General features: G+C 39.8%; 1 protein-coding gene across 1 annotated transcript in view; it reads right to left on the reverse strand.

Moving 5' to 3' along the window:
• The window catches only part of hmcn1 (hemicentin 1), a 489,515-nt gene that overhangs the window by 139,580 nt on the left and 328,884 nt on the right, over positions 1-21,051 (reverse strand). Inside the window, exons 45-54 of the mRNA XM_073063293.1 lie at positions 16,875-17,156; positions 13,953-14,120; positions 11,161-11,274; positions 10,194-10,280; positions 9,487-9,675; positions 7,225-7,398; positions 5,704-5,817; positions 5,393-5,538; positions 3,741-3,891; positions 3,301-3,507 (exon numbers count right to left, since the gene is read on the reverse strand). Of these exons, the coding sequence (XP_072919394.1) occupies positions 3,301-3,507; positions 3,741-3,891; positions 5,393-5,538; positions 5,704-5,817; positions 7,225-7,398; positions 9,487-9,675; positions 10,194-10,280; positions 11,161-11,274; positions 13,953-14,120; positions 16,875-17,156 (1,632 nt within the window). The remainder of the gene's footprint in view (positions 1-3,300; positions 3,508-3,740; positions 3,892-5,392; positions 5,539-5,703; positions 5,818-7,224; positions 7,399-9,486; positions 9,676-10,193; positions 10,281-11,160; positions 11,275-13,952; positions 14,121-16,874; positions 17,157-21,051) is intronic.

Here is a 21,051-nt window from a genome sequence, read left to right on the forward strand (position 1 = left end):
AACTAATTACATTTGAGAACTTCTCACAGTTGGCAGCTATGCAGCTAATCTTTGGGGGAGCACACCATTATCTTATTTCAAAAAGAAATAATTGGGTATGAACATAAACTCATATTTTTGCATTTCTTACACTGTGCAGTTGTAATGAATTGACATTTCATACAAAGGATAAAATCTTTACTGCAAGGTATAATCAAAACATTATCAAATTTAGCCAAGCAAGAAGATCTTGCGTTATCGCAGCAACTTTGATGGTCTCCATATGTCCACCATTGGCTACAGGGCAATACATGCCAAAATTACAATAAGCTCTTTGTCTCAGTAGTCAATGTTAATAGTTATTAACAGTGGAACTGACATTATATTAAATCAAAACTGCAAGGATTCAATACAAAAAAAAAGAGTAAGTGCCTTGATTTTCTGCTGTTTTGAAATCCCAGCAGATTTGGAAAGTATGAAACTGCAAATACTGGAATTTGAAATAAAAATTTAAAAACTCATCTAGTCACTAGTCAAGCAGTTTCAGGCCAACAGGCAAACCAGATGAAGGCCTAGAGATGTTTGTTCCTATCTGGAGGAGCGCACATTCTGTGCAGGAAATAAAGTGAATAGAATTGGAGGAAATGCTTGAAGATTGCAATCTCATGCAATAAAGCTTGTCACTTTGGTGGGGGGTGGCATGACTTAATGTTAATACAAATGCTGTGGCTTCATGAGAAGGTGTAGCATATACTTTGCCAGATACAGCTTATACAGGGAGAGAGTGGGACGGAGTAGGGAGGTGATTAGGGAGCTTAAGATAAAAGAACCCTTAGGAGGCAATGATCACAATATGATTGAGTTCAACTTGAAATTTGATAGGGAGAAAGTAAAGTCTGATGTAGCAGTATTTCAGTGGAGTAAAGGAAATTCCAGTGATATGAGAGAGGAGTTGGCCAAAGTAAATTGGAAGGAGATGCTGGCAGGGATGACAGCAGAGCAGCAATGGCGTGAGTTTCTGGGAAAAATGAGGAAGGTGCATGATAGATGTATTCCAAAAACAAAGAAATACTCAAATGGAAAAATAGTACAACTGTGACTGACAAGGGAAGTCAAAGCTAATGTAAAAGCAAAAGTGAGGGCATACAACAAAGCAAAAATTAATGGGAAGACAGAGGATTGGGAAGCTTTTAAAACCCTACAGAGAGCAACTAAAAGAATCATTAGGAGGGAAAAGATGAAATATGAAAGCAAGCTAGCAAACAATATGAAAGTTGATAGTAAAAGCTTTTTCAAGTATGTAAAAAATAGAAGAAATATGAGGGTGGATATAGGACTGCCAGAAAATGAGGCCAGAGAAATAATAGCGGAGGCCAAACAGGTGGCAGATGAACCGAATGAGTATTTTGCATTAGTCTTCACTGTGGAACACACTAGCAATGTGCCAGATGGTGAAGAATGTAAGGGAAGAGAAGTGAGTGCATTTACTATTGAAAGGGAGAAAGTGCTCAAAAAGCTGAAAGACGTAGAGTACATAAGTCACCTGGGTCAGATGAATTGCACTTTAGGGTTCTGAAGTTGGTAGCGGTAGAGATTATGGAAGCATTAAAAATTATTTTCCAAAAATTATTGGACTCTGGCATGGTGCCAGAGGGCTGGAAAATTAGAAATGTCACTCCACTTTTTAAGACAGGAGGAAGGCAGCAGACCAGTTATCCTGACCTCAGTGGTTGGGAGGATGTTGGAGTCAATTTTTAAGGATGAGGTTATGGAGTACTTGGTGACAGAGGACAAGATAAGACAAAGTCAGCATGTTACCAAGTCTTACCAAGTTAAGAGCCCATGGTATTACAGGAAAGTTACTTACATGGTTAGAGCATTGGATGATTAATAGGAGGTAGCGAGTGGGAATAAAAGGATCCTTTTCTGTTTGGCTGTCAGTGACTAGTGGTGTTCCGTAGGTTCGGTGTTGGGACTGCTACTTTTTATGCTGATTTAGATGATGGAATAGATGGCTTTGTTGCCAAGTATGTAGATGATACAAGATTGGAGGGGCAGGTAGTGTTGAGGAAACAGTTAGGCTGCAGAAGGACTTAGACAGACTTGGGATTACTTAGAATCCTTGTGCAGAACACCCTAAAGTCTAACTTGCAGGGAGGGTTGGTGGTGAGGAAGGCAAATGCAATGTTAGCGTTCATTTCAAGAGGTCTAGAATATAAGAGCTGGGATGTGATGCTGAGGCTAGATAAGGCACTGGTGAGGCCTCACTTTGAGTATTGCAACCAGTTTGGGCTCCTTATCTACGAGAAGATACGCTAGCATTGGAGAGGGTTCAAAGCAGGTTCGCTAGGATGTTTCTGGGAATGAAGAGTTATCACATGAGGAATGGTTGATGGCTCTGGGTCTGTACTGACTGGAATTTAGAAGGTTGAGTGGGGAGCTCATTGAAACCTTTTGAATGTTGAAAGGCCTGAACAGAGTAGATGCAGAAAGGATGTTTCCCATGGTGGGGGAGTCTAGGACAAGTGGGCACAGCCTCAGGATATAAGGGCATCCATTTAAGACAGAGATGCAGAGAAATGTCTTTAACCAGCGGGTGGTGAATTTGTGGAATTTGTTGCCACAGGCAGCAGCGGAGGCCAGGTCGCTGGGTGTATTTAAGGCAGAGTCTGACAGGTTTTTGATTGGGCACAGCATCAATTGTTATGGGGAAAAAGATTGCCATGGTTAAATGGTGGAGCAGACTCGATGGGCTAAATGACTTAATTCAGCTCCTATATCGTCTGGTCTTATGGAAAATGAAGCACTGTTAGCAGAAGACACAGAAAGGAGAGGACCTTGCTTGGAAACAGCAGTCAGATGGAGAACCTACAGTAATTCATACAGGTCATCATACGGCCAGGAATAAATGCTGGAAATCATACAAGTTCAAGATTTACCCTGGTGGGTGAGAGAATATCCACCCTGTAGGTCCTATTTTACCACATGTTCATAATGGGCTTGATTTGCCAAAGTAATTCAGATTGTCAATTGTGCTAAATGAGAATTCTCCTGCTCTGATGAAGAATTGCCACATAATAAAAAACAAATCATGAAATTCACAAACATATATATTAACTCTAACATTAACTTCCCTGCATTTTTGGATGCAGCCTCAGAACAAAGTATTTATTCTCAGATATCAGCAAAATAATTTTTGAGTGATCTGCATTAAAATTTCATGATACATGTAGTAACCAGCATAGTGGTTTGATTGCAGCTATCATAAGACTTCACATAAAGAGGGTTTTGATTCCCTTGGTCTGTGACAATAATACATACCTGGCAGTATTTGAACATGGCTATTAGATGTCAATGGCTTGCTGTCTTTGTACCAAATGAGAGATGGTGGTGGGATAGCATTTGTCTCACAATACAAGGAGATGGGGTTGTTAATGACTACATCCTTGAAAACAACTGTCTTGCTCCCTTCCAGTGTACTCCCAGTTATATCATAGCTATTCTCTGGTTTCACAAAACTTGGCGGAACTAAATTGAGGATTAAAAAACAAAACGGTTATATTAAAAAAGTGCTTCGTTACTAATGTCCGTATTAAGAAAAGTTATTTCTCTGTGATAAAAGGATAAAAACAACCATTGAACAGGTATCTAATAAAGCAAATATGTTAACTTGTAGTACAGATGAAAATGATGAAGATGTACTTAAAAGGACCACTGCAGCACAAAACACATTTGGGAGTAAGCAAATAATGCAATCTAACCTTGAACATTTACATCATAATCTTTCTCGTCCTCTCCAGCAATATTGGTGGCCACACAAGTATACCGTCCTGTATCTGAAATCTGGGCATTCTTGATTTGAATGATCCTGGTGTTTGCTGTGATGGTGTTGTGCTCGTCGTTCTGCAGAGGCTTGAAATTGAAAGATTTTACTTTTTCTTCCAATGAAAAATTCAGAGTGCTTGATCTTTATTTATTTACCAGAAGCAATCTCAGAAAACAAAGTATGCACTTTGATCGGTACATTTGCTGAACTGTGGCATGATTGGATTGGAAGCAGATACCGTGTCTTAATAATACAATTCCATTTTCTTCTCTTCTCTTAAGGCACCCACTCCATCAATTTGCTCAAATGGCAATCCTAGAATATATGACTACTCTATGCATTAGAGCCATGCCTGAAACACTTTTAATTTGGACATAACCTAAATAAATGCACAGTACTTTTTAACAAGACCAATAATTATTGTTCAGCCCTGACTGTCTATGAGGACGTGCAGCTGAGCTACACAGTGACCCTGCTTGGGGAGATCCAAACTTTTGACCTAGCAGTGACAAAGCTGTAGTGATGTATTTCCAATTTAGGATGGTATGTAACTTGAAGGGAACTGCAGCAGTTCAAAAAGGCAGCTCCTCTCCACCTTCTCAAGCAATTAAAACATGGAATAGATGTATGCCTTGCCAACAAAGTCTGTATGTTTGTATATATTGATGTCAGGTAAGAAGAAATTGTGGCAAGGCTTTTATGAACATTAACTCATATATAGTCTGGGATCAAGACTGAGCAATAACTGGGTGTAGTGTTCTCCTGAGCCAATAATTTTCTTGCCTTGTTTGGTAGTTGAAGATGCAGAGAAGGCAGTGAACTGCTGAAGTGCAGTTTGTAGACAGGATGCCCTGCAGGCACAGAGAGCTGGTAGTGGAGCAGTGGATGTGAAAGGGGTGAATTGGATGTCTTCCTGCTCTACTTTAATCAATGATAAGTGTCACTTGATTCATAAAGAATAATAGAATATTATGTTTCAGCAATCAGACAGTATGATTTTCAAATTACTACTTATAACTGGGGATCACTTCATCAACTTTGAAAAACTATGATGTTTCTACACTATTCACCCCCCTCTTGTCTATGCTGGCTCTTTGCTAGATGAATACAAAATTGTTCTAGTTGCTTCATTCTCAATTCAAAAGCCTGTGTCTTCCTCCACCTCTAGTATTCAATCAATTCCTCTTCACTTATTTATATGTTCATCCATCTGCAAACTTTGATCCCGGAACTAGGATTCCTGTCAAGATAGAAGGATGGGCAGATCCCACTTTGATAACATCAGTGAAGTTTAGGGTTCACTTATTCTATTCCATCCTCGATTGCTACGAAGATAAATATTGCACATCACCTAAAATATCAGGGCTCAGATTCTTTCAAGGTTCTGGTAAGTTATTTAAGAAATGCAGGATAATTAGTCTTTCAGATTCATGAATTATTAATCTGTTGCTGTTCATTGTGATACTTGAATGGTAAACACAATTGTGCTCTGGACAATGCAAACTGCAGTACAAACACATTTTCCTATCATGCAAATCCATCATTTTAAACATTCATTCAGTATTATACATGAAGGGCTAAACATACCTGTCCATCTTTGTACCAGCGAAGAGTGGCTGCTGGAATTGCGTAAGACTCACACTCGAGAGTCAGGGTGCTGTTTACTTTTATCTTAACTTCTTTTGGTGACAGACCAAAATCTGGGATATCATCTTTGTTGATAGTAGGTGGAACTAGGAAAATTAAATGAAACAGCAAGCCATTATACACCCAGCTTCCTGAATAAAGTGGACACCAGCAAAATTCAACATTATCTTACTTACTGTATTGACTGCTTGCTAATCTATTAGGTCTGTCATAGGTTTTCAGAATAAGTGATCCACATTGCAAACACTTACTGTAGACCTTCACTTCATAATTTTTTAGCACTTCTCCAGCCTCATTAGTAGCAATACAAGTATATCTTCCAGCATCGTTCTCCTGAGCTTTGAGAATCTGAAGCGTTCGCCCGCCTGACATTAGGAAGAAGAACAGGGGAACATCTGAGTATATTGTAATCAGTGAAAGTCATGACTTGATTAGTGTGAAGATTCAGCATGAACCAATCACAACAATACAGGACAGGACCTCTTGTCTTCCATGTATGAATTCTACAAGAATGCTGACTTGGGTATGATAATGGATTATATTATTTCTTCTTTAAAGAATGGAACTTACTAGTCTCACTCCATACTTCCTATTACAAAATTAATTACATTATATTTAGCTAGGAATAATAATTTGTCGCATAAAGTGAATATTATATATTTCATATTTTTCATGCATTAACATTCACTCAATTAATTATTGAAATGAAATATTAGTGAATAATATTCAGTAAGCAAACTGCATAATTGAACTTCAGAACTGTTAATGTTTTTCACTCCGGTGTGTCAGTTTAGAGCCAACAACTTCACCGATCACCTGAATTTGGTGGATAAAGGGCCAATTGATCCTGCAGAAATTTTGTGAAGGGGATGCCAAAAGGATGGCTTGGCTGTATGACCAAGTGAGGTGTTCAGAATGTTTCAGAGCTCAGACCTCCGAGATGATGGCTACACTGCAGAATGGCACGTTGCTCTCCAGCAGCTAGATACTGATACTGGTACAACGTGAATTTGATCTGGCCCACTTATCAAACCCATCGCCACCAGCTTTACTCCATTCCTGTGACAAAACAAATGTCTTGCAGCTCCACAAATTAAACTGTTCTCCAGCTCTCACTGCCATGGCTGCACTGGGAAGTAGAGCTTGTATTGAGGCATTGTTAACTGTTTTCTGAATGCCTCTGATAATCAAAGACAAATAAAACTAACAAAGATTTTTTTATAAAAGCTTTTAAAAACATCAGGGTTGAGTAAGTGAAAACTCAATCCAGCCTGACACCCATTATCTCTAGACTCTTGTCTTGAGCTCAGCAGCAAGTGGGAGATCACATAAACAAGCGAAGGAGCTACAACAAGCTCCTAACTTCCACACTGAAATATGCTGATTCGCACACTACAGCTCGTTGGCCATTCCCCATGGAATTATCAGCTAGCTGTCATCATGATCTGGAATATTTGTTATTCACTCTAATCTTTAAGAGGCAGAGAAGCCCTTGGAACCAATAGGAAGTACGGTTCAAGCACTCTGGCCTTTTATAAAAGGAAGCTTAAACCAAGAGTTTGTGACTAAGTTGAGAACCACCACCTGAAGCAAGCCTTGAGTATTTCCTATTAGAGTCAAAAAATTAAACATCTATCTCTAGTTACCCACCAAAAAAAAATGCAAGTGGCATTCAGCTCCTTGGGGGCCATTATTCCAACGAATCTACTCTTCATGGTTTCATAATTGCTGTGATTTAATTATAAACTTGGTTTGAATGTTCTTGTATTTACCTGGAAGAATCTGCACGTGGTTGTTGGATTCGAAAGGTGCTCCATCTTTAAGCCAGGTGATAATTGCAGGTGGGTATGATTGTGCCTCACACACAAGGGAGGTGGGGTTATTCAGAATAACTGTGACTTCCTCTGGAATGCCTTGACTGTCAACGCCAGGAATTTTAGGAGACACTAAATGGTGAACAAGGAAACTGAAAATAAATTCTGAAGAAAGGTCTCAAAACCAAATTGTTGACTTGTTTCTCTCTCCACAGATACTGTCAGACCTGCCGAATTTTTCCAGCATTTTCTGCTTTTCATTCAAGCTCTAGCTATGGTAGAATTAAAAATAAATGTTGAATACATTTTATAGCAGAAAAATATTATAGGTGCCACCAAAATGGATCCGTAATGATTCCTGAAATCTCATCAGATGTTACATTTATCTTTAATCAAACATTTTAACTTACCACACTAACTCATTATTTTAGGGTTGTAGTCGCGAGCAACGTGCTACTAAAGAAGCACACGGAGGCAGAGAGAGCTGAACTCAGAATGCCTTTACTGATTTAAAATCGCGTGCTTAAATCTCCCCTCCCATGGGCCCGTGACCTGCGGGGCAGAGGTGACGCCAGACTGTCCCCGGAAGGTCCGCCCCGAGCGGGTAGTTACAAACGCATTACTGTGTGTCTGCCCACGGCTCCCGATGGCGGTTCAAGTCCCGCATGTGCGGGCTGCCACAGGGTATTGCTTAAGGACACGAAGAGCACTGACATCACTGGAGCACGGAAGTCAAGCCATGAACACATATAGGGTGGCAACATGCAGCACTTGTGGGCCAATGCAGGCAAGCTGGATGGTCCGCGTGAAAATTTAGCACAATCTAGAATATTCCAACAGCCTACCTGGTCAACAGAACATTATGCTTGACAGGCCTTTTTTGCACTGCGATAAGTTTTGTGCAGTTAAGAACAGAGTAAGTTTCTTGTTTCCTAGGTTCTTCCCATCTTCACAACACAGACATAAAAGAAAACCTCAAACTACTGGGCCTATACCGGTTGGATACATTACTGGTCAAACGACAGTTGTCCTGAAGCAAAACACTGCAGATGCTCTCGTATGGCTGAGTAACTTTGCTTGTACAGTAGCAACCACTGTGCAAGATCCTCAATTTTCTGGCAGTGATAAACAAAATCAGGGGGAGGTAAAGCTTCAGTTTTCATCAGTTTCCTTCCTTGAGTCCCTGTTTCCTCATCTTCCATCCCAGTACCCATCTCTCCTGTTGTTGGACTTTCAGCCCTCACTCAAAGCTCATCCTCATGTCCTTTCTTAGAACCTTAGCTCCATGGTTACCTGAGGTCCCAGCCCCATTTCCCAAAGCCCAAACCATCAATCTCCATTCCATAACCTCCTCTCCAAGTTCTCAACTCCTAAACTCTCATTTTGAGATCTCTACCTTTCTGTCCGTATCTTCACCTTTCACCATCTTTCCCACCGTCACCTTCTCCTACTGAAGCAGGGAGAAGGGAGTGGGGGCACTGGAGATGATGTCTGGAATCCGGTTGCCTGGGCAGCAGCCAGCAACATGATGCTTCAATCTCATGGGCTCCAAGAAGCAGAGCTGAGGAATGCATTCCAGATTCTGGTAGATTTGGCAACAGTATTCTAGCCAAATAGAACAAGATCATAATGTCCAATAGTTTTAGGTGTTACAGACCTACTACTTGTAGAGCAAAACTCTGTTCAAAGTAAAATTTCATCACTCTAATTCTCTAAAAACTGTATACCTGAACAGTGTACCCAGCTAATGACTAATCCCTACTTTGTTCTTTAGAAATGAAAAGTCACCCGAGTCATCAATTCCAACTGTTGTTTGTAAAGAGCTTGTACATTGTCCCCGTGACCACTTGGGTTTCCTCTGGGTGCTCCGGTTTCCTCCCACAGTTCATAGATGTACTGGTTGATAGGTTAATTGGTCATTGTAAAGTGTCCCGTGATTAAGCTACGACTAAATTGGGGGTTGCTGGGCCACCCAGCTGGAAGGTCCTAATCCATTCTGTATCTCAATAAATAAATAAAGAAATAAACAAACATTTTCTGACAAATATCTGAGCTTGCATTATATCAAAGTTGCTTAAGTACCAGTGTCAGATGTGACAATGAGGCACTCTTTTAATTAAATGCCTTCACTCTGAGAAGTTCAAATGTATAGATACCTAGAAATCTAGAAAAAATTTATCTTGCCTAGTGGGTTTAAAATGTGAGGAACTGTATACCAACCTAGCACATTTAGGTTGAAGTTCTTGTTCTTGTGTCCTGCTGCGTTAGAGGCTATGCAAGTATATCGACCGGTGTCAGACACATGTGCCTTCTCAATCTGTAGAAAACGGCCATTGGATAGGATCTGATGCTGATCGTCAGTCAGAAGTTCACCATCTTTCAGCCATTTTATTTGTGGAACCGGATTACCTTTTCATGAAAAAAAGCTCCGTAAATGAATTAGTAGTACATGGAATTACTATTTTTGATCAAACAGCAATAGCACATCTAAATATACACATTTACTTAAAACTACTAGTATGTTAATTCCTAACAATACACAGTGATACTTCTGTGGAATGTTGGATGGATTAGCTGAAAAGAAAATGCCTAGTTTTTCCATCAGTCAAAAAAAAAGCTTATTCACATGTTTCTAACATAGAAATAAATGAACTAGATGTGTGGACTGGAATATTACAATCATAATAATTTTTCATCCTTTATGTGGGGTGCACATGGGAATGTAACTTCTCTACAAAGCTTTTGGCTGCATAACACATACACAATTCTAAAAGATGTCCCAAACATTCTTCATGCCTCCACTTCACATGCTCAGCGTGTCCCGTACGTTGTTCAGCATGCACTCGTGCACTGGCATCACACATAGATGATAACTTTTACCATTCAAGTTAACAAGCAGTTCACTTCAGAATGGTTTGTGTTCTTACCTGAAACCTCACAAGAGAGTGTAATACTGTGATTCTCCTTGACTTTTGCATCTTCTATCTTATCTTCATTAACTATACTGGGTGGTACTATTTACAGACAAGAGTAATGGAATTAAATACTATAGAGCAGCAAATAGAAACACTTCATATCTCTTCATCAAACTGCAACCTGTTGGCAAATACAGCAGTCAAATTGCTCACAGCAAGGTGTCATCATCGTATTAATTGAATAAATATATTTGGTAATTTTTGTCAAGGAAGCAACATTTCTTAGAACTTCATCTTTTCATGTATGTGTATGATTTCATCCACCCAGCTGAAGAGGCTTAACTTAATGTCTCCTGATTTACAGTAATCTAACTTAGAATTCCTACATATATTTTCCAGTTTATACTCCCCTAGGCTCTTGGAAGAGTTTTCAATCCATTGGGTTGTCAGGGCTTGCAATTCTTACCCTACTCACAGATGCAAGGTTGAGGCTGCTGTATGGGGGGGGGAGGCAAATGCCTGACCCTGAATATCTTTATGCAAGAGCCCAAAACAACTTTGTTATTCATTGTCAATGCAGTGAATAGCAAGTATCATTTCTTAACTACTGACCAAAGCATCCACCCCAATGTATAACTGATTTGTAGAAAGGAATCCTGGTAGTTCAGCAGCTCTGATGAAACTAAAATATGACAAAAAAAATTCAAGGCTCATTTTTCATTATGTTATTGAAAATGAAGCCTGAACAGTCGAGCTTTCATAAGGAGACAACTTTTCTGGAACATCATCTGACGGAAATGGAATGACATTTTCCAAGCATGGTTCAAACACTGGTAAATGTTTAAACATTTGGCTGTTACCCCATTTTCACAATACCATGAGGGTTTGTTTGATTTATATTGTCACTGACAGGTTTTGCAGTGTGATCAGGAGGCAAGTAAGTGGAAGTTGATTTGTTGAATTATTTTTGCACTCATACCCAAAACGTTGAGGTCAAAGCTTTTGGTCTCTTCCCCTGCAGCATTTGTGACCACACAGGAATACAGTCCAGAATCTTCCTCTGCTGCCTGAATCAAGCGTAGTATGCGACCTCCTATGGGGAAAATAAAGTATCAAATGTTACTCAAAGTCAGGCATTACAACCACAAAAATAAATGCAATATAGCAGAATGTTTATAGACTTTCTAACAATGTTGAAGTGGAATCTCCAAAATAATATTGACTAAACTCTGAGATAGAAGAACAAACATTAAAAAGGGAGCAGGAGGGTAATAGAAGGCCTTCCAAGCCTACTGCATTATTTATCTAGGTAACGGTTGATCTTCCACCCCATGCTTTGCTAGTGAGTGAATTTTCACTACTCTCTCAAAGGCAAATATATCCTTTTTCATATCAGGAGACCCATACTGTAAACAATTCTTCAGGTGCAGTCTCATTGATACCCTACGTAACTGCAATAAGATATCTTTATTCCTGCACATCATTCCTCTCTTATTAAAGGCAAACATTGCATCCTAATAATTTCCTGGCTTTTAACAACCTGTGAACAACAACTGTTTGAAATGTAACATTACTCAGTTTTATCACATTTAAATTTTTGGTAGATGCTTTCCTGTTTGTATGCCAAAATGGATAATTTCCCATTTTTTCCTTATTATACTACATCTGCTACAGTTCTTGCCCATTTACATAATATGAAGCCTCTTTACATCCTCCTTCCTCCTCACAAATCCCAACACGTTGAATCATCAGCAGACTCAGAGCTATGACATTTGATCCCCTCAGCCAAATCACTAATGTTGATTGTGAATAATGGTGGCCAACCTGAAAGGATCTGTCTATTCCCACTCTTTGGTTTCTGTCCAACAGCCAACTCTCAATCAATGTCATTATGTTATCGCTACCTCTGTTTGCTTTGTCTTTGTTCTAATTTCAACATCCAAAGTAAATGTATTATCAAATTACATATATGTTACCATATACAACCCCAAGATTAATTTTCTTGTGGGCATGCACCATAAATCCATAATAAAATAATAGAATCAATAAAAGACAATTTGTCTTTTGTTCAATTAGTGTGCAAAAGACAACAAACTGTGCAAAAACAAGAAAAAAGAAATAACAATAAATTCTAAATAAGCAATAAATATCTGAAGAACATGTGGTGAAAAGTCCTTCAAAGTGAGTCCATAGGTTGGAGGAGCTGTTCAGTGATAGGTCAAGTGAAGTTATCCCCACTGGTTCAAGAGCCTGATGGTTGAGGAGTAATAACTGTTCCTGAACCCAGTGGTGTGAGTCCTGAGGCTCCTGTACCTTCTTCCTGATGGCAGCAGTGAGAAGCGAGCATGGTGGGGTCCCTGATGATGGATGCTGCTTTCCTGCAACAATGCTTTGTGTAGATGTGCTCAATAGTGAGGAGGGGTTTACTTGTGATAGACTGGGTCATATCCACTACTTTTTGTAGGATTTTCCATTCAAAGGCACTGGTGTCTCCAAACCAGGCTGTGATGCAGCCAGTCAATATACTCGCCACTACACATCTATTGAAGTTCGTCAAACTTTTAGATGTCATGCCAAATCTTTGCTAACTCCTAAGGAAGTATAGGCACTGTTGTGCGTCTTTGTAATTGCACTTATGTGCTGGGCCCAGCACAGGTCCTCTGAAATGATAGCACTGAGGAATTTAAAGTTGTTGACCTTCTCCACCTCTGATTCCCCCAATGAGGTCTGGCTCATGGACATCTGTTTTCTTCTTCATGAATTCAATAATTAACTCCTTGGTCTTGTTGACGTTGAGTGAGAGGCTGCTGTTATAGCACCACTCAGTCAGACTTTAAATCTCCTTCCTATATGCTGATTCATCACCACCTTTGATTTGTCCTATGACAGTGGTGTCATCAGTAAACTCGAATATGAGATTGGTGCTGTACTTAGCCACACAGTCACAAGTGTGAAGTGAGTAGAGCAGGGAGCTAAGCACACAGCCTTGTGATGCACCTGAGATGACAGAGACCGCAGAGGAGATGTTGTCAATCCAAACCAACTGGGGTCTACAAGTGAAGAAACCAAGGATCCAAATGTACAATTCACTGCCCTCTTGTGTGGGATTTTACTGAAAGCTGTATCAAAATCCAAATTCACTACATCTACTGCTTCTCCAAATCTATAACTACTGGTCATATCCTTAAAAAAACACCAGCACGCTAGTCAAACATGACTTCTCTTTCATAAATCCATGCTGGCTCTTCTTAATCATACTATTTCATCATTACATCCTTCATGTTGCTTGCCGATAATATTACGCTAGCATATTAGTACATTACTGATTTCGCTCTGCCTCCATTTGCTGTCTGATCTACAGAAGCAATCGTAGAATTTGACTTTGTTATCAATTTCTTGAAGGAAGTACCTAAAATCTTGTTAGGATTATTTTACAATAAATCTGCTTCAGTGAATCTGGTAGAGGCTGAAGTTACAGCAAGATTGGTAGTAAATCTAATAGCGGGCAAAAGAATTGTGCTAAGCTGTTGAAGAAGCTGGCCAGATCAGAGCTTTGTACACATTTCTCTCTGTTGTTCACAAAATGAATGGTTTGCTCACACCACAGGAATACAACACTTCAATATTATAGAAAAGTGATGGCACTTTATTGCCGAGTATTTACTGGTGCATGCAAAAATGGTACTCTTCTGCTGATAAGATTCATGTCAAGCTTTAATGCCTAATCTTTTGAAAAAACATGCAAATGTTGCTTTGTGATACAAAGCTTACCTGAGAGTATTCTCAAAGCATTGCTCAGACTGATTGGCTGTCCATCTTTTAACCATGTGATTGATGGAAGTGGAATGCCCGAAGCTTCACAGGTCAATACAACGGGATTTTTAACCACAACACTGACATTCTCTGGTACTCCCAGGGCCCCACTAATACTTGGTGGCACTAAGAGAAAGAACATGAAGGCCGTGTGATAAAAGTTATATTTATGCAATAAAGATGTCATTACAAAATCCAGATAGACTTGTATTACTGATTAACAGTGAAAGATACCACCCTTTAAACATCTTTGAAACTGAGTTAGAATTAACAATCAGCATTTACTGAAGATCACAGTCAAAATTATGTAGATAAGTAATTCATTATTTCTAAGATATTGTCATTAAAATTCTTCCCTCTTTCTTTTTAATATCTTTGCTTTCAAAATCCTGTGAAAGAAGATAAGGATTGATTAATAAGACCATAAGACATAGGATAAGAATTAGGCCATTTGGCCCATTGCATCTGCTTTGCTATTCCATCATGGCTAATTTATTATCCCTCACAACTCCATTCCTCTGCCTTGTTCCCGTAACCTTTAATGCCCTTACTAATCAAGAACCTATCAACCTCCGCTTTAAGTGTACCCAACGACTTGGCCTCCACAGCAAACTGTGGCAATGAATTCCACAGATTCATCATCCTTTGGCTCAAGAGGCATACCTCTAATCTGAGGCTGTGCCCTCAGCCCCTAGAATCCCTCATTATAGGAAGCATCTTCTCCACAGCCACTCCATCAAGGCCTGACAATATTCGATAGGTTTTAATAAGATTTCCCGTAATTCTTCTGAACTCTGGCGAGTACAGGCCACAAGCTATCAAAAGTTCCTCTTATGTTAACCCTTTCATTCCTGGAATCATTCTCCTGAATCTTTTTGGACTCTCTCCAATGCCATGGTGCCTTTTCTTAGATAAGAGGCCCGAAAATACTCGCATTACTCCAACTGCAGTCTGACCAATGTCTTATAATGCCTTGCCGTTTCATGCTTGCTTATTATCTAGTTATTTAAAAATGAATGCTAACATTGCATTTAACTTACTTTCCACAGACTCATTCTGCAAGTCCATTTTTAAGGAATCCTGCATGAGGACCCCTGGTCCCTTTGCTTCTCTCCTTTTATAAAATAAGCTAATGCCTTTATTCTTTCTACCAAAGTGCATGACAGCACACTTTACCCTTTTCCTAATCTTTTTCCATCCTTCTGCAGACTCATTGCTATCTCAATACTACACCCCTCCTCCCATCTTTGTAATATCTACAAACTTGGTCACAAATCCATCAATTCCATCATCCACATCATTGACATATAACGTGAAAAGAAGAGTTCCTAACACTGATGCCTGCGGAACACCACTAGTCACCAGCAGGCAATCAGAGAAGGCCCTTGTTATTCCCACTCTTTTCCTCCTACCAGGCAGCCAATCTTCTATCTATGTTAGAATCTTTCCTGTAATGCCTTGGGCTCTTATCTTGTTAAACATTCTCATGTGCTGAACCTTGTTAAAGGCGTTCTGAAAATCCAAGCAAACAACATACACTGTCTATCCTGCCTGTTATTTCCTTAAAGAAAGTCATCAGATTTGTGAGGCAAGATTTCCTCTTAAGGAAGCCATTCTAACTTCAGCCTATTTTATCATGCACCTCCAAGTACCCTGAAACCTCATCCTTAATAATTGACTCCAACATCTTCCTGAGTATTGAAATCAGGCTAACTGGCCTATAATTTCTTTTATTTTGCCTACATTCTTTCTTAAAGAATAAAGTGACATTAGCAATTTTCCAGTCCTCTGGAACCACACCAGAATCTATTAATTCTTAAAAGATCACTACTAATGTCTCCTTAATCTCTTCAGCTACCTCTTTCAGAACGCTGGAGTGTAGTCCATCTGTTCCAGGTGACTTATCTACCTTCAGACCTTCCAGCTTCCCAAGCACCTTCTCCTTAGGAATAGCAACTACACTCAGTTCTGGCCCCTGACCCTCAAATTTCTGGCATTGTGTTGTTGTCTTCCACAGTGAAGACTGACACCAAGTGTTCATTAAGTTCATCCGGCCTTTCTTTGTCCTTCGTTACTACCTCTATGTTGCTGTAAAACTCATCTCCATGTGGTTGAGATGAGTCCCTTCAATCTCATCCTTCAGCTTGGACTCCACTCAGTTTCCCTATCACTGTTCAGCATGGCTGCAAGATTGGATTTTTATTTTAAAAAATGGTGATGGCATTCCATTTGGGGGGAGCTTTGAATCTGCCAAGCTTTTACATATGTTGTTGAAAACAGAAGCCAGTGATGAACTGAACAGCAAATGATTCTTTTCATTACAGTCAATTAGATTATTTGAATTATAAAGTAATTGCTTGGACATTTAATCTAAACCTTTGGCAGAAGCGCACACACATTGGTTCCAGGGTTATCCCTTGTTAGATTTCATTTTGCAGTCTGACTAAATTCCTTTAACCTTCTCTTAATTGGTGCTGCTTCTCAACAGCCAATAATGCTTGTCAACCACTGAGTTTAATCTGCAAGTATTGATGAAGTTGGGGAGATTCAAATCAGTTTTTGCTTTCAATTCTAGAGAAAATTGCAGACAAACAGATAGCGAATAATATGTAATTGACATATTCATAAAGCCAAATACTAACCAGCTGACCTAGAGGACTAACCATCATACTTTAAATATCAAACTACAATATGAGGAAAAGAGTACAGATGAAAGAGTTTGTACTGACAAAAATCACTGGCTACACAGCAAGGAAGCCTGAGAAATGTAACACTAGGGCAGAATCTTACTTCTTTCCTTGCTAGTGGAAACCAGTAACCAAGAATTGGGAAATAATTTGTCCATTCCAGTTTAGCCAAAATATGAATTATATTACTTGCCATGTATGTTGAGGTCATATTTCTTCTCCACTTGTCCTGCGACATTCACAGCCACACATGTGTACCGCCCAGTATGGTAAACATGTGCATCCTTAATCTGCAGTAGCTGTCCACCATTCAAAATGGTCACTCCTCTGTCATTCACAAGGGGGCGGTTATCTTTCAGCCATGTCAGGGCAGGTCGGGGAATCCCTTGGGCCTTGCATTCTAAGGTAACATCATTCCCTCGGATAACAACCACTTCTGTTGGATGACTCCTGCTGTTGTCAATGGTTGGTCGGGCTGTCAAATGAAAACAAATTAAGCTCCAAAGGGAAAACATGATTATTGTTACATTTACTTAGCTGTCTTCAGCTTTCTTTCTTTAATGGTTTAATTTGTTGTTTGAGAGATGTTACCTTTCAAAACAGAAGCAATTGGAAACCCTACAGAATATAAAGTACAGTACTGCAACAGAGGTAGAAAAGAGAAAAAAAAACATTCAATTTCCTCCATTTTTATTTCATAGAGTTGTTTATTTTGCTTTCAGCATGTCAGTTTCTTTATCTTTTATAGTTCAGTAAAGATAATTACTAAAACAAAAATACTTTCTGTCGATATACTGCTTAACTTGAAAATGTACAACTCATTTTGAGTAAATTGTTATATATTTTTTGTAATATGAATCAGTCATAAATGGTCAGTGTTATGTTTGTTTTTAATAAAGACAAACAGCATGGGTAAAACACTAAAACATATTATTCTCGACACTGTTCAACCAGTGTGTGCGACCAGCTCACCAATGTCATTTCCAGTTACAAGATACTATCCAGCTGTACTTACAGCTAGGGCTTAGGGCAAAGTTTTAAAAATATCAATAAAAAGAAATAGAAAGAACAATTGTCAATCAAAATGAGATGTTCACTCATCAATCCATCATTTGTGGTTATTTTGTTGATTCATACAGAATGTTTAAATTACCCTCATATGAATGACAACCATTAGAATTTTTTTTGCAATTTGAGATTGAAAATGGAAGAAAATGATAAGACACAGCCACTTAATGACAATTAGAAGAGATCATTCCAAAAGGATAATTATCCTATGTTTCACTGGGAAGGTAGCAAACTTTATTTGCTGTAATTTTCAGTGCATGAATGGTTATCAAGCCAAGAAATATTAAATAAAATTTGTGAATATTCAAAATACATTCAATACATCATTACACAAAATTAGAGCACAAGTTATTGGAGTAACATCATGGTAAAGAATTAAAAATAATTAGTGGATGGAGTGCAGAGAATAATTAAGTAAATGGGCTGTGCAATGGGGAATCCAGCTATTCACAACCTATATAAATGAGTTGGATGAAGATACGAGTGATGTATCTGGGCTGGCTAATAATACAAATCTGAGGTAGCAATGTACAGAGAGGCTTTGGGGAGATAGGTTAAGTGAATGGGTAGGGACAAGGATATAAGGTGGAAGGATGTAACTAAACTAGATGGAGCACATAAAATGGGAGTAAATCATATTGAAATGTGCAAAGTTCTTATGGGCCTTGACAGGGTATTTGTGGAGATTGTTATTTCTCAGATTGGAGCATCTAGAACCAGGGGTCAAAATCTCAAAATATTGTGACTTCACCCAACTGCTTGTGAATCTTTGGAATTCTCTACCCAAGAAGGCAGTGGAGGCTCAGTTAGATGAACAACCTACAGGGCCATGTACCAAGAGAATGGCAAGTGAGATTGGGCTGGATGGATGGATCTTACAATTCCCTTGCCTGCAATAAATTTTGAAAATTCTGTTGTCATTCTTCAAATCATTCTTCATAGCACACATTAAAAAACAAATCATTGTAAGGAAATGTAACTATGTTATCCACTAGCTAGCCCAGGCATAGGAAGGTCAGTTTTAACTCCTTACTTACTGGCTAGGCTTTTTAGCCATTTGGCCATTATGGAACCTTTCAGAAACTGACATCTAATTATACATGAAAATTAATTTTATCTGATGTTGGACTGGTGCAGAGCCAACAAACTGTCTCTGAATGTGAACAAAACAAAAGGGATGGTTGTTGACTTCAGGAGGGCACGGAGCGACCACTCCCCGCTGAACATCGACGGCTCCTCGGTAGAGATCGTTAAGAGCACCAAATTTCTTGGTGTTCCCCTGGCGGGGAATCTCACCTGGTCCCTCACCACCAGCTCCATAGCAAAGAAAGCCCAGCAGCGTCTCTACTTTCGGCGAAGGGTGAGGAAAGTCCATCTCCCTCCCCCCATCCTCATCACATTCTACGGGGTTGTATTGAGAGCATCCTGAGCAGCTGCATCACTGCCTGGTTCGGAAATTGCACCATCTCAGATCGCAACACCCTGCAGCAGATAGTGAGGTCAGCTGAGAAGATCATCGGGGTCTCTCTTCCCGCCATTACGGACATTTACACTACACGCTGCATCCACAAAGCGAACAGCATCATGAAGGACCCCACACAACCCTCAGACAAACTCTTCCCCCTCCTGCTGTCTGAGAAAAGGCACCAAAGCATTCGGGCTCTTACGACCAGACTGTGCAACAGTTTCTTCCCCCAAGCTACCAGAATCCTCAATACCCAGAGCCTGGACTGACACCTTAGAAACATAGAAAAAAATAGAAAATAGGTGCAGGAGTAGGCCATTTGGCCCTTCGAGCCTGCACCGCCATTCAGTATGGTCATGTCTGATCATCCAACTCAGAACCCTGTACCTGCTTTCTCTCCATACCCCCTGATCCCTTTAGCCACAAGGGCCATATCTAACTTCCTCTTAAATATAGCCAATGAACCGGTCTCAACTGTTTCCTGTGGCAGAGAATTCCACAGATTCACCACTCTCTGTGTGAAGAAGTTTTTACTCATCTCGATCCTAAAAGGCTTCCCCTTTATCCTTAAACTGTGACCCCTCATTCTGGACTTCCCCAACATCGGAAACAATCTTCCTGCATCTAGCCTGTCCAATCCCTTTAGAATTTTATACGTTTCAATAAGATCCCCCCTCAATCTTCTAAATTCCAGTGAGTATAAGCCTAGTCGATCCAGTCTTTCTTCATATGAAAGTCCTGCCATCCCAGGAATCAATCTGGTGAACCTTCTCTGTACTCCCTCTATGGCAAGAATGTCTTTCCTCAGATTAGGGGACCAAAACTGCACACAATATTCTAGGTGCGGTCTCACCAAGGCCTTGTACAACTGCGGTAGAAACTCCCTGTTCCTGTACTCAAATCCTTTTGCTATGAATGCCAACATACCATTTGCCTTTTTCACCGCCTGCTGTACCTGCATGCCCACCTTCAATGACTGGTGTACAATGACACCCAGGTCTCGCTGCATCTCCCCTTCTCCTAATCGGCCACCGTTCAGATAATAATCTGTTTTCCTGTTCTTGCAACCAAAGTGGATAACCTCACATTTATCCACATTAAATTGCATCTGCCATGAATTTGTCCACTCACCTAACCTATCCAAGTCACCCTGCATCCTCTTAGCATCCTCCTCACAGCTAACACCGCCGCCCAGCTTCGTGTCATCCGTAAATTTGGAGATGCTGCATTTAATTCCCTCATCTAATTCATTAATATATATTGTAAACAACTGGGGTCCCAGCACTGAGCCTTGCGGTACCCCACTAGTCACTGCCTGCCATTCTGAAAAGGTCCCGTTCACTCCCACTCTTTGCCTCCTGTCTGCCAACCAATTCTCTATCCACATCAATACCATACCCCCAGTACTGTGTGCTTTAAGTTTGCACACTAATCTCCTGTGTGGGACCTTGTCAAAAGCCTTTTGAAAATCTAAATATACCACATCCCCTGGTTCTCCTCTATCCACTCTACTAGTTACATCTTCAAAAAATTCTATAAGATTTGTCAGACATGATTTTCCTTTCACAAATCCATGCTGACTTTGTCCGATGATTTCACCTCTTTCCAAATGTGCTGTTATCACATCTTTGATAACCAACTCTAGCATTTTCCCCACCACCGATGTCAGACTAACCTGTCTATAATTCCCCGGTTTCTCTCTCCCTCCTTTTTTAAAAAGTGGGGTTACATTAGCCACCCTCCAATCCTCAGGAACTAATCCAGAATCTAAGGAGTTCTGAAAAATTAACACTAATGCATCCACTATTTCTTGGGCTTCTTCCTTAAGCACTCTGGG

The sequence above is a fragment of the Hemitrygon akajei genome, chromosome 12 (genome assembly GCF_048418815.1).
Source record: "Hemitrygon akajei chromosome 12, sHemAka1.3, whole genome shotgun sequence".
Classification (NCBI taxonomy): domain Eukaryota; kingdom Metazoa; phylum Chordata; class Chondrichthyes; order Myliobatiformes; family Dasyatidae; genus Hemitrygon; species Hemitrygon akajei.